Here is a 14055-nt window from a genome sequence, read left to right as displayed (position 1 = left end):
AACATCATAGGAATGCACGCAGAGGTAAATGCACAGCAACTGTTAGTATTTTTGTAAAGCAACAGTTCTGTGGTTTGACTTTTAGTGCATGCAGTAATGCATAGATTTGACAGCTTAATTAACGGTGACATATGTGTACAGTTCTGAATGGAATGTTAGTGCCAGTTATTTTGTTTACAGTTCTGTTTTAAAGGGCACTGTGTTATGCACTATCGTCGCGTATTTTGTGTTTTTTTTAAAGTTTATTTCCTCATGAACAGAAAAAAAGATGACGCGGCAGGTCAGAATTGACGCGCGCGAGGATGAGAAACAAACATTTTATTTTTCTTGGCCTTACGGCAATGAAACGGAAGTGAGTTTTTGTACGTGGTACCTGTGACGTGTGCATCACTTGAATTGTACAGATACTTCGATTCGTTTTCGGGATTAGTTAATTCTGCGAGGAAAGCTTACTTGTGCATTGCCAGATACATAACATCCGAAACAGACAGATTGACCAGCAAAAACGTTATGGCGTTCCGAATAGATGGCACCGTACAGACAACTATAAGGGACTGGTCAGTTTCTTCGGCCTGGGGGGGGGGGCGGTGGATTATTTTTGCTGACGTCAAAAAGTTGCTGACCCCCCCTTTTCAAATTTTGAAAACAGGGTGACCCCCCTATTCCAAATTTCGAAAACAGGGTGACACCCCCCCCCCCGGCGCGCGACATAGGTAAAACAAAAGGTGGACATATATATATATATATATATATATATATATATATATATATATATATATATATATATATATATATATACATATATATACGAGCAGGACGTAGATTGATGTCTTCATCGGACTGGCAGAGTGCTCAATAGTTGAACTAGAGCTATAGGTCCAGCTCCGGACTTTCATCTACACATATATATATATATATATATATATATATAATATATATATATATATATATATATATATATATATATATATAATATATATTATATTTTACATTTTACATATATTTATATTTTATATAGTCATTCTATGTTTTAATGACATTGTTGACATGTCAGTTGTAAGATAGGAATTTCAAAGTGTCAATCTTAAAGTCTGAATACAGTACATTTTGAATGAGCTGTATTTTGAATGAGCTGTGAATATATCACACTTTCTATGCTTAACCAGATGTCCTGAACTGTTGTACAGAAATGGATGTCAATCATTAATATCAAAGAGGAAAAAGCAGTGAATCAAGAACTTTGATGGGTGTTAAAACTTGCCAAACATCCAATTAAATCTCCTGAGTAGCCATAGAGAGCTTTTTTAGCCAAATTTGATGTGTACAGTGTCTGAGAGGACCTTTTCTTGTAACATTGAAACCATAAAAGCACAGCTAATAATGACAAAAACTGCTTTTTTTGACTGTTATTTTGTTCATAAAAAAGCATCTTTCTACAGAAAACCTGTGAAACAAAGGAAAATAGTTGCATCAATGAGAACGAAAGATATCTTGTCAGTTTTCTATCTCTAAAATAAGTCACTTTATCATATACCCATGCCCATATTGCTACATCCTAGTGACGTTCAACGTAAAATATCAGCCGTGATATTTCACGGTAAACGTCGAGATATGCACGATGGACGTCATCAGTTTTAGAGTTTTCCCGAACTACATTAGCAGTTTGTTGGTAAACAACGTAAACAACAAAATGGCTGCCGCTCCCCGCCTGCGAAGCGATGTCGCCGACGTAAAAACTTGAAGGGCTTCAAGGAACATGGATATTTCTGGTTGCAAAATGCGGAAATATCACGTTAAGTCTTGAAACGTTTTCCCATGGTATTTTTTTTGGTCAAGTTCTTGCAAACATTCTGCCGTTCGCACAGCGTCGGCACTGTGCACGGTCTCCACTGAACAGGTCATGAGCGCGTGGCGTGACAGCGATGTCGCGCGCGCGCGACGACTGTTGACATGGCAACTCTAAAGGTAAACTAACAAAATGGTGTCCCCTCTCTGCGCGAGCTCCGTGCCGTACGACGATCGAAATCAGGATAGATTTAAAGCTGAGCAGTTTTTGATCGGTTACAGTTGTAACAGCATATTGCACCTTAAAATGTTCCTCCTGTATGACGATTTTTGTATCCCCCGTGTCTTTCTTCTTGGGTTTCATTGAGATATGGACGACTTGCAGCAATGTCGCGCGTGATGTTGACATCTTCGTTGCATACTTTATGAATGAAGCCTGTTCACATAAACATTCTGATATTTATGCGCAAGGCGTAATAAAGTAAAGCCTCAAAATTAAAGGTTTTTCGTTCTATTAGTAAAAATTCCCTAAAATTATGGGCATGGGTATATGATAAATCGGTTATTACCCAATATCGCCTGTTCCTTGTGTCGTATCAGCATTCGTGTCATTTGTGCTGCGTCAGACACTCGACTTCGTCTCGTGTCTGACGCAGCACAAATGACACTCATGCTGATACGACACAGGAACAGGCGATATTGGGTAATAACCTCTAAATATATGCCTTGCATATTAAAGTCATGCACCTGAAGGGCATGCTGAAAATGTCTGATATATTAAAGTATTGAGCTTGAAGAGCACGCTGAAAATATTGAACATACAGATATCTCTGATGTATGTATGCTTGATATGTTAAAGTTAGGCGTGCTGAAAAATATGACTGATTAATAAAGTTACGCGCCCGAGGGCGCGACGAAAAATACAACTGAATGATGAAATTGTGGCTGACACTAGCATTTTAGGCAATGATGAGCCGGTGTCAAAATTCAAAAACACACTGACCCCCCCCCCCCCTATTGGGCATTTCAAAACATGGTGACCCCCCCCCATCACCAAAGTCAAAAACAGGGTGACCCCCCCCATGAATCCACGCCCCCCCCCCAGGCTGAAGAAACTGACCAGTCCCTAACGATGGAAGTATTAGACATAATTCCATCATAGCAACCAATGACGATCGCTAAAGCTGGAATATAGGATCCAGAGTTTAAGGAAAGTACAGGGTGGCAAAATTCATTATAGGGAGTTATGTTGACTTCATAGAAGCTGGAATAATTGTATTCCGCGTTGTCATAAGATATTAATAAATCAGAGTCATCCATCTTCGAGAAAATTATCCAAAAGCAACAATTCCATGGAAATCTGACCTTCGTTCTTCAATTTTGAATCTTTCTTCAATATACAGTGATCGATACACTGAGTATATTTCCAGTTTTGTATACTTTGTTGAATGTCTGTTCACAACGAGCCGATATCAACGACTAGCGAATTCTTCATGAGAGCACTCTCAACGTTGGACACTGAAAATTTCAACTTTTCTCTCTGCGCATCTTTAGGGAGTGGTTCCACGCACTGGCAAATACAATTATCAGTGACGTATGAGATTTTTTCAGTTAAAACACGTCAGTATCGTGTCCGATAACACGTCACGGGTAGCACTATACACAGTTCATACTCAAGTACAAAGGTAAAACACAGCAGACGAAAAGATTTGCTCTTTTATAAACGACAAAATTTTAGGATACAACAAAATGACTAGGTTCTTGAACTCCTTTCAGCCTCGTATCTTTTTCTTCAACAGCTGAAGTGCAAGAAACAGGTTGTGCAACATCGGCCATTATTGACAGGTTTGATCGTAGCATGCGAATTGTACACTTCTCAAAACCGTTGTCAGTTCTCAACACAAGTATCAGACAGATATTGTACGTGCATCCATCATACTTTCCCTAATGAATCAAAAAGGAAATTTCTATCGGCAACTACGACAAGAGGGTCAACCGAGAAATCGGTATTTGAGGGCGCAGTAAACCAGAAAAAAAATCAGGGCAAAAACTATCAGATGAAATATTTGCAGCTATTGTATGTTTAAATATTGAAAAACATATCTATTAATGAACTTATTCCGGAAAAAAATAAATTTGGATGAGAAAGTGAGAAAGCTATGAAAAATCCGAAATTTTCCACGAGATGTCAAAGAGATGCCAATTTTTTTGATTGTGTAAAAGCATCGTTGCTTTAAAATAGCTTCGGCACCTTCCGTTCTTTTTTCGTATTTTTTATATTTATCTCTTCTTATAGAAAACACAGTTTGATGACCTACAACTATGTTACAAAATTATTAAACTTCATTTCAAAGGTGTTCCATTTCATAGTCACGTTTTGCGGCCATGTCGTAATGAATATTTAGCCCGTCACCTTCTTTCCGATCTTACAGGTACCTGCACCGAATACTTCAGGATGGCATTAAGCTTTGATGTCAATCTTTTATACGTTTTGCTTTTGCAAGACATCGCCTAATTTTACTCTCAGTGGCTGTAAATTACGTTTACTTCAAATACGGTCACATGAAAACGCTTAGCAGATTTAAATTTCAGCCAATATAACGGTGTCCCAATCAGAACTCTGTGCGTTTTAGAACATAATAACAGCCTGATTAAATAAACTTTAGTGCTTGAAATGACACGGTTGTCGTTTGTTTATCACATGTCTTGTGTTATTCCACACTATAGGCAGATAAAGTTTCGGAAGCCTTCAGTAATTACAGGGGGTCGGCCGGAGGAAATGGGGAGGAGTCACTTTTGACAGAAGATGATCAGCCAAACCTTTGAATGTCCATTTGATATTTCCTGAATAGGAAGTTGGCGACAAAATACATCGATTCTTTTAAATAAATACACATTATCGACACGCTTCACAAGCAATGAAGATGCAGTGGTATTGTACATTAAACACCTTGAACAGTTCAAACTGATGAAAGACAAGAGACAAAAACAAATGGACAGATGGCAAAGTGTATATCAATGATAAAATATCTATAAATGCACAGATATTGTTAGTTTTAAGTTTTATATTGGCAAATAATTGATCATAGTTCTCTCACAGACTACCATGAATAGTAAATCGACGGTGATATTCCAAAATCCAATTTCTTGCACACATTTCCATTTGTAACCTCGATAGTCTAGTTAAGGATATTAAGATGAATAATCAAGAGTACATAAATAAACATATTTACCTATTTTTGTATCGGTAAAAATATATTCATAGTTTCAGGCTACCATGCATAGTGAATCAACATTTCGGTGAAATTCCAAAATCCAATTTCTTGCACACACATCCATATATAACCACCCTAGACTAATAAAGTATCATCAATAATCAACGGTACTGGAAAAAATAATTATTCATAGTTTCATCATTGACTATAATGTATAGTGAATCATCATTTCGGTGAAATTCTAAAATCCAATTCCTTGCACACACATCCATTGTAACTCTAATCAAACTAACCGCACATTTGGCCCTTGATGGATCAAAAGGAATGAGCTCGAGCTCTTACCTTGCTGTTTCACAAGACGGGTATGTGCCAAGCGCTTACTTTGATAGTTTAAACCACTTCGGTATGTCTGGTAATGCGCCATTATTGTTAAATTTAGGACGAAATATAAGAACGAAATATTGAAATATGCTACTGCACAGAGCACAAACACTATATTTTCTCTTCAGGTCGTAATTTTATGTGTATATTTTCTACCGTGTGATGGCTAAAGGGCAAATATACAGCTTGCACAATAGTGCTGTTTGAGTTTGAGTTGTCTGTATAAATGTTGAGTATAGTGCTGCATAAAGAGATATAGAGTTTGTAAATTTTGAATAGTGCTTGCATAAGGAGATATAGAGTTTGTAAATTTTGAATAGTGCTTGCATAAGGAGATATAGAGTTTGTAAATTTTGAATAGTGCTGCATAAAGTGATATAGAGTTGTCTGTAAATTTTGAGTAGTGCTGCATAGAGAGATATAGAGTTTGTAAACTTTGAATAGTGCTTGCATAAGGAGATACAGAGTTTATAATAAATTTTGAATAGTGCTTGCATAAGGAGATACAGAGTTTGTAAATTTTGAGTAGTGCTTGCATAAAGAGGTAAGAGTTTGTAAATTTTGAGTAATGCTGCATAAGAAGATATGTAGTTTATAAATTTTGAGTAGTGCTGCATAACAAAATGCCAGAATTGTCATTCATCTCATGGTTATTGTAAAGTTTTGTGATAGTGTTGAACTGACACTTCACACACACATTATAATTTTATAAAATAAATACAAATAAGAAAACATGAAAAAAAAAGTCTCAGAGTGGTGTGTTAAGCTCTTGAATGGAAGCTGAACTCAGATTTTGCATGCATATATTGAACATAAAATGATAGCATGAATAAATATATAGCTAATATGCTGATTGTGTGGATTCTTTTTTAATTCTTGGCGTCACAGTCAGTTTTCCCCATTTTAAGTAAAATAATGAATTTTATCACTCCTCACATAGTAAACATAGGGGTGGCAGTGAAACCTGTCTAAACAAAACCCTATCTAATCTGAAAACCCGTCTACACTGGGGCGAAATCATTCAAAGTGAATGCGTAGAAGAAACTGCCACAAGGCATTATGCTCAGAGTGCCTTGAAATGGTCAAAATGTCTGGAACAGACATATTGTATGGCGTTTTAGCACATATAAATTCTATTGATCTCAATGGCAGATGTGTAACAAAGCTCAGTATTTCATGCTTCCTTTTTGAGTCTATTTTCTATTCCAGTCCCTGCGCTTGTTACTGAACACATATTTGCCAACTGGAAAATCTTTTCCTGGTGATCCGTCTGGTCTTCATGACAAAAGTGATTTTCCAGATCCAGCAATATGGGGGCATTGAATAGGTAAGTTTTCAAATGACACTGAAGACCGCTTTTTGGAGAAGTATATTTCTATGTAAATTATAAATGCACTGACAATCAGTTGCATGAGTTTGGGAAAACTTTGCATGATATTGTTCAGTCTCATAAAGTACATAAACAAGATGATATGAAAATATTTGATACCGTATCACATTAGTGCCAAGGGACCGGATCATGTAATGTTACTCCGATGTTGGGCAGCTGTTTTTCAAACTAACAGAACAGCGCCACCAATGTCCTCAATGTCACAGAACACAAAGGGCGATGTTATTGACATTGACAGAACAGCACCCACATTGACCCATAGCATGCCAACTTGACTGACATTGCAAACTGTTTCTATTAACACATCTAAAAAAAGGGAAAGACCAGGGTGGCATGTCAATCTTTGATTTACTGTCTGTTTCCTTCAGACCTGTTTATTTATCTCCCTAGCTGTGGAAACGCAGCTATCTATGATGTCACGTTTCTGAAAGCATGCATGAAATCCAGTCATGTTAAGGTAGTAAGGTAGCCTCGAAGTTGAAAGACTTAAACTTTTGCTAAAACTTTTCTCAGTGAAACTTTAAGCCATTCTCTTACCAAAACAACAATGAAAATCGGGGTCAAAGTGCCAAGTTTGGAATAGCGAAACAAATTACCAGACATTTTGCGATATTTACAATTCAAAATGGCCGCCATTCCAGTGTTAACTCTATGGGGAAAAATTAAGTTTTGGATTTTCGAAAAACTAAGCCGGTTAAAGTTTTTCTTTCTCTGAAAACTTAAAATGAGCCCCCACAAGTAATAGATCAGAAAAGAATTGTAGAAATAATAGAGTCCGACTATCTGTCCCCGAGGAGCGTTCTACCTTAATCCTAGAAATGCAACCATACTTGTCAAACAAGAAACGAGAGTGTTTGCAGGTAATATATTTAATGTATTCTTTCAAAATAAATTGTACAAATCCAAAATAAAAACTTCTGTCTGTTCAATGAGTGGACGGCAATAGTCAGTGAGAGAAGACGGGTCAAATCCAACGTGGCGTGTCAGTCAGGGTTATCCTCCGCCAGGTCTGAAGACGATCAAGTGTCACTCTTTCAACAGTAAGCATCAACTCATACCTACCAAAAATGAATCCCGCCCTTAATTAACGCGGTCGTCAAAATTACCAACAAAATTTACAGAATCTGTTTATTGTACACTCCTTGAAATGATACCTTGTGTATAATTCTAATGCCATGTTAGTGAATGTTCACAGTACGCAATCTAATGATTTAGTGCTAGACATCGGTCAAGAGATATCACGAGTAAGATTAATTCATCGACCAAAAATGAGGTCATCTTACCTCCATTATGTCAATGTTTGGAAAGTTGGCACATCATATTTGATCTTGGTAGAAATAAATTTGTAAAGACAGAGAAAAAAAATCTTGTTCATCGGATTTTTTGGACCAAGTCCCAGGAGCGGCGAGCGAAATTTTTTTTTTAATTTTTTTTAGGCCGAAGGTAAACGCGGTTCTCTGGCATTTTTGCACAGATGCAGACAAGGCAAGATAATTGTTTCCCTTTTTACCAGAAATATCTCAGACAAGAAACACTGATACTGGTAACTGAATTCAATACTATATTTCCCGACAATAACATAGGCCATTACATTCACAGTTAGTGTTTGCACAACATATTCTGAGCATTTCAAAATTCTCTCAGAATAAAACTGAAATGTACAGCAAATCACTGAAATTCAACAATTCAGTATTGTCCTTTAATATTGTCCTGGTAGGACCTAGCATCTGAGTTTTTTTCATTTTACTTTGGCCCCATGTTTGGCCTCTTTTGTCTACATTAGGGTCATACTTTCACAACCAAGAAGAATTTTTGGTCAAAAACCTCTGTGTAGATTTCAAGTGTTTTACCTACTATATATACACATTTTACACAATGGTCTAACAACACTGTACTGTGATCGGAGTGAAGTTATATAGTCATCATTCAGATCGTACTTTAACATCGACGCAACCATGTGTTTTGTCATTGCCGTAAATTTTTATACTTTCGATGCAATTTTCATTCAATCAGATGCACCGTCCATCTATATCTGCTGTCACGATCTTGTTGAACAAATCGCCGAACGTAATGTCAGGACAAACACTGAATAGCGTCTCTGGAACTAACTGTTGGCCATCACGTCGAATGTTGCAATTGGCGATCAAATTAATACTCATGATGTAACATGTACTAACCTTTACAAAACGAGCAAATTTCTGGCCAAATCGACCCACTTTGCGTCGTGATTCGCCAAATTCAGACGTCACAACAACGTGTTGGCGGTCAACTAAGTCCGAACACGTATGAAGTCTCATTCAAAATCCCGTGCCCGCGAAAACCCGACACAGTGTAGGGCGCCACCAGCGGCAGTACTAAAAATATTTGTAATGCGGAAGTAAGAATTTGCCGCGATCAAAAAAAAAAAATTCCAAATATGCCAAAGTAGAAGCGGCGATTCCGATGAACAATTTATTTTTTCTTCCTGGCCGAAATAAATTTGTAAATGACAAATTCTCTAAAAGACTCCTCAATATATGAACGGCTTCTATGAGGTTTGAATCAAAATACACTAAGATTGCAGAGATTAATTACACTTCATAGAATAATTTACATTGAACACGATTGGAACTAAGATGGGATAATTGGATGGTGAAGTAATGTCGATTGAATCTTGCAAATGTAAGCTCGTCTGCTTTTCTTTTTAAGTTACACACTTTTTCAGTAATCTGTAATATCGCAACAATACCTAACACCTTTTGAGAAATTTGAAAAATATAAAGATCTAATTATCCCAAATTAGTTCCAATTGTGTTATTGCTAGATACAAGACCTGGTGTACTATTCATCTGGACAAAACAATGTAAAACGTGACATGTATAAATTGTGTCAATTTTGTCACTTGGGTCAACGGTCCTAAATACGCATAGTATGCATTCAAACAATACTGAGAATATAACAAGGCTTTGTAAATAATAATATTTATTTCGCGCCACGTATATATCTCTATCAAGCATAACGTTTGGATCAATAAAATCGTAGCTTTGCAATAGAAAAGTCACAGTTTTCACAAACCGGTAGCGACATCGATCAAAATTCTTCCAGATTGTTGCTGTTAAGGTATTTCGTCGACTTCTCCCGAGGAAGGGATGTTTCTATCTTTCTTTGTAAACTCAGCCACCGTCTTTCTTTTTGCTCAACAGTTTCATCTGTGTAAAGAAAGCTAAATGCATCAACAGAATTATCAGACTAGCGCTAGACGTACACGACTATGTATAATCAAGTACTGTACTTTGACTTAGCAATCAGATACCGACAACGAATGAAACAAAATTTCCTTATAATTCGATTTCACATGAAATGATTTCGGGTGAACTCACTCGCTGGTATACGTGGTTCATCGAAACTGGCATTTTTCCACGTGTTCAGCAAGGCGTGATCTTCAACCTTCTTCTGAAGACAAGACTCTCGAGAAGTGAGTGTGTTTTTATCTTTTTTTGACGTGTAGTTCCAATGAATAGGATCAACAGCGTACCTTGTAAACGTTAGCCGCGTGTGCCAAGTCAGAATATGCTGTCATTCGAAGGCATTTTGTAGTGGAATGATTCCAATGAATCTTTCACTGAAATACGTTTATGTCAGAAACCTATTTTTTTTGGACATTGTAATATGCTGAAATAATTTACTTTACCAAACAGGTCAGTTTATCACGGAGTATAAATATATTCTTTTCATGACGTGCTACCATGTTAGGCAAGGTCGGTTGGCATCATAGCATCGAATGTCTTATGTAAACCTAACTGCAGCGAACCACTTGTGAAGTGGCTAAAATGACCAACTGTTCATGTAGGATTTGTATACAACAACTCACTTCAGAGGACAGAATAACCGTCACAACTACCTGTTCTAAGTGACAGGAATTTTTTACTGTATAATGTGATTGAAAATATCGATTCGAATAAAATAATATCTTAAAGGCCTATACCTGAGTCCGCATTTTCCGCCTGTCTCGCGTATCGCCTGCCGTTAGAGGTGTTTCTGAAACCGTTGGTATTAGGGTGTGGCTGCAATGAAGGCAGATAACGCAAATCTGTAATGGTTGTTGGTATTCATCATAGGAAATAAAAATACCGATGATAAGTACAGCAAATAACAGACTAAAAGCTAAACATGAGATATTATCTTGCAAAGAAATCTAAAGTTTTCCTTCTTGTTTACACTTTCAACCAGTAGTCACGACTCACCTTAGATTTTATTTTTGTTATTTAACTTTTATCTGAAGAGAGTTAAAAATCTCTTAAGGATACCTGGTTAGCCGTAGTCGCTAATCTTCCCCAGGGCCCTCTAGATGCCATCATTATGGCTTGCGTTGGATTGGCTGGCCGCACAGTTCTCTCTTTACCTGATGAGGCTGGTATGGTAAGATCGCAAAAAGATCAGAATGCAAGTCAGAATACAACGTCATCACAAACACGAACAGATAAATGTAATCTTACCGCGTAATCTTATAACCACACGTCATTTGCACAAAGAAGTCAAATTTCTCTGATAGGCTTGGAACTTTCAAGCTCGTATCGAGGGCAAGTATACCCACGGTCATTCAATGTAACCTTAACACGATTGGAACGAATTTGGGATAATTGGATCTTCATATTTTTCAAATTTCTTAAAAATGCTAGGTGCCATATAGCTGAATATTGCAATATAACAAATTACTCATATAAACAAGTGTGTAACTTGAAAAGAAAAGCAGATAAGGTTACATTTGCAGATTGCACAAACATTACTTCACCATCCAATTGTCCCAAATTAGTTCAAATCGTGTTCCTTGATACAATTGTAAACAGAATATTTCAAACGTTTGGTCTCTATCTATGTAGCGTTGATGAGCGTCACTGTGCTTCACAATCACGTGACAGTTTGTACTCACTTGTTTCTTCAAGCTGTCTTCTATCTTCACTCGTTGTGGGTCTTCCTTCGAAGGTTCTTAAACGATGCGATGAAAGGAATTTTACACTTTCATCAATTGTTTTGAATATGCATGCAGGATCGACTCAAGAAAATGATATGAAGTTATAGCGCCAGTCATCCTAACTTTTGATGATTTTTTCATAATTTTTACTTTGTATGTTATCATTCTACTCCCAAAAGAATGTTGAATCGCCCGCTATTTAGCCTGTCTACATATAGCTTCTATATGTGTACGTACTCAGTTATTGTTTACATTTGAATTCTAGTCCGGACCGAAATTCACTTGTCAACAATACCAACGCAGTTTACACATTCAGGTTGAGTTGGCGGGATGGATACTGTGAACATCAACATGTTTTGGGAGCAGAACAAGAAATTGCGATTGACATCAAAAACAAAAGTTAGCATTACTGACCCTTAAATTTAATCTGTATCAAGAGCCTGCAACTTGGCCGTGACTCTGGTCGCCCGATAGTGAGTAAATAGTACTAGTGATAAAAATATTGTTTTGTGATATTGGTGATATTATATATCAATTCAAACAGCACGTTTTATTCGACGAGTCCTCTCCTATGGTAGTGCTAGATGGGTAGATGCAGACAGCATGCATGGCAAAAAGAGGAAGAAGGTGGCACTGAGCAGGAAAGAGTTGAGGGCGCAATTTCACACAAACGCAGTGGCGGGCAGCTGGTGCGTCAATACAGATCGGAAAATTTAAGCTAACCGACCACTGCATTGTAACTTGGTGAAAAGTCTCCAAGGGAAATGTAAAGATGTTTCAAAACTTACTTTTTGCGGCTGTTGGATTTCTTACGGCAGCAAAAGCAGTAGATAACCAAGATCATAACGATAATCAGTAACACAGTGACAACGCATATTATACCAATCAACAGCATACCCCACCAAATCTTCCACCACGGTAATTCGTCTTCGGCGTACAACAAAACCTTTTCTATTTTCCACTTATCGAAAACTGCTTCTGTAATATTCAAACAAAGATGTAGGTAACACGAAGGAGGCTTAGCAGGAGCCCCCGAATAATGGTACTCGATAAAACTACACTAAAACACGATTGGAACTAATTTGGGATAATTGGATAGAGTAGTACAGTGTCTGTTTAATCTGCAAATGTAAGCTCATCTGCTTTTCTTCAAGTTTTTAAGTGATACACTTGTTTTTATGGGTAATTTTCTAATATTGCAACATTCAGCTATATGGCATCTAACACTTTTGAGAAATTTGAACAATATGAAGACATCAAATTATCAAAAATTAGTTCCAGTCTTGTTACTAGTAATTATTGGTGGCGCTGATCATCTGCGGCGGAGAAGAGAATGATGCGCATTTTAGTAAGGTTCGCCGATGTTCATAAAACTATATTTAAAATCTGCAAATTTCCTGTAATATTATTCGCTTCTGGTTGACAATATGACAACGTAGACTAATGTTGCATGTAGCGGTGCGTTCAAAATTAATTAGAACATGGAGAGAAATGACATACGTTGAAGCTCCTGCGACGGAGTGCCGTCAGAATCGTAAGCGAACTTTCCGAAGAGATAGCTACTTGACATAATTTTTTTCGAAAGATCCAAGCCTTCGTTAGAGTCTGTACTGTTATCTTCGACGCCGTAGACATGAACTATCACGGACGACCTAGTTAAAGACGGGAGTATAATTTGATGTTGTCCATTAGAACCTTTTATCATGGTGACATTTCGCAGACATGCTGCTAAAGTGTCATATAATAATACAATCAACGTAAGTTATGAAATACTTCACCTTTTAGTTGTGGTAGACAGAGCACTTATATATATATATCATGTATATGTGGTAGACAGAGCACTTATATATATATATCATGTATATATATATATATATATATATATATATATATATTAATTAATATATATGTATATTGATTGTTATAAACTAATCCTGCTGATGTTATATCTTCATCATTCATATGACACAATCATAGAGAACCCATAATGATCTATTGCTTTATTGCTTGCACTTGCATGACGTTACTTTACATCATTGCTGTATTTATTTCCGTCCGAGTGAATTTAAACTGTTTAACTACTTTTGACTATATATATATATATATATATATATATATATATATATATATATATATATATATATATATAGAGAGAGAGAGAGAGAGAGAGAGAGAGAGAGAGAGAGAGAGAGAGAGCACTTAGTGTGTATATATACTATATGTATATATAATACATAATATATGTATATATAGAGAGAACACTTAGTGTGTGTATATGTGTGTGTGTGTGTGTGTGTTTGTGTAACACAAATTACTTTAAGTACAAAGTAATA

General features: G+C 36.7%; 1 protein-coding gene across 3 annotated transcripts in view; it reads right to left on the bottom strand.

Moving 5' to 3' along the window:
• Positions 1-7624: 7624 nt before the first annotated feature.
• Positions 7625-14055, bottom strand: part of LOC139135448 (protocadherin Fat 4-like) — a 39294-nt gene continuing 32863 nt past the window's right edge. For 2 of the 3 annotated variants that reach the window (XM_070702829.1, XM_070702831.1), the window contains 6 exons: positions 13223-13374; positions 12511-12700; positions 11681-11736; positions 11058-11161; positions 10736-10814; positions 7625-9959 (listed from right to left, as the gene is read on the bottom strand). In XM_070702829.1, coding sequence (XP_070558930.1) covers positions 9841-9959; positions 10736-10814; positions 11058-11161; positions 11681-11736; positions 12511-12700; positions 13223-13374 — 700 coding nt within the window. In that variant the 3' untranslated portion in view covers positions 7625-9840. The remainder of the gene's footprint in view (positions 9960-10735; positions 10815-11057; positions 11162-11680; positions 11737-12510; positions 12701-13222; positions 13375-14055) is intronic. The other variant, XM_070702830.1, reaches the window with a different exon arrangement.

The sequence above is a fragment of the Ptychodera flava genome, chromosome 6 (genome assembly GCF_041260155.1).
Source record: "Ptychodera flava strain L36383 chromosome 6, AS_Pfla_20210202, whole genome shotgun sequence".
Classification (NCBI taxonomy): domain Eukaryota; kingdom Metazoa; phylum Hemichordata; class Enteropneusta; family Ptychoderidae; genus Ptychodera; species Ptychodera flava.
This window is presented reverse-complemented; position numbering and strand designations above follow the sequence as displayed.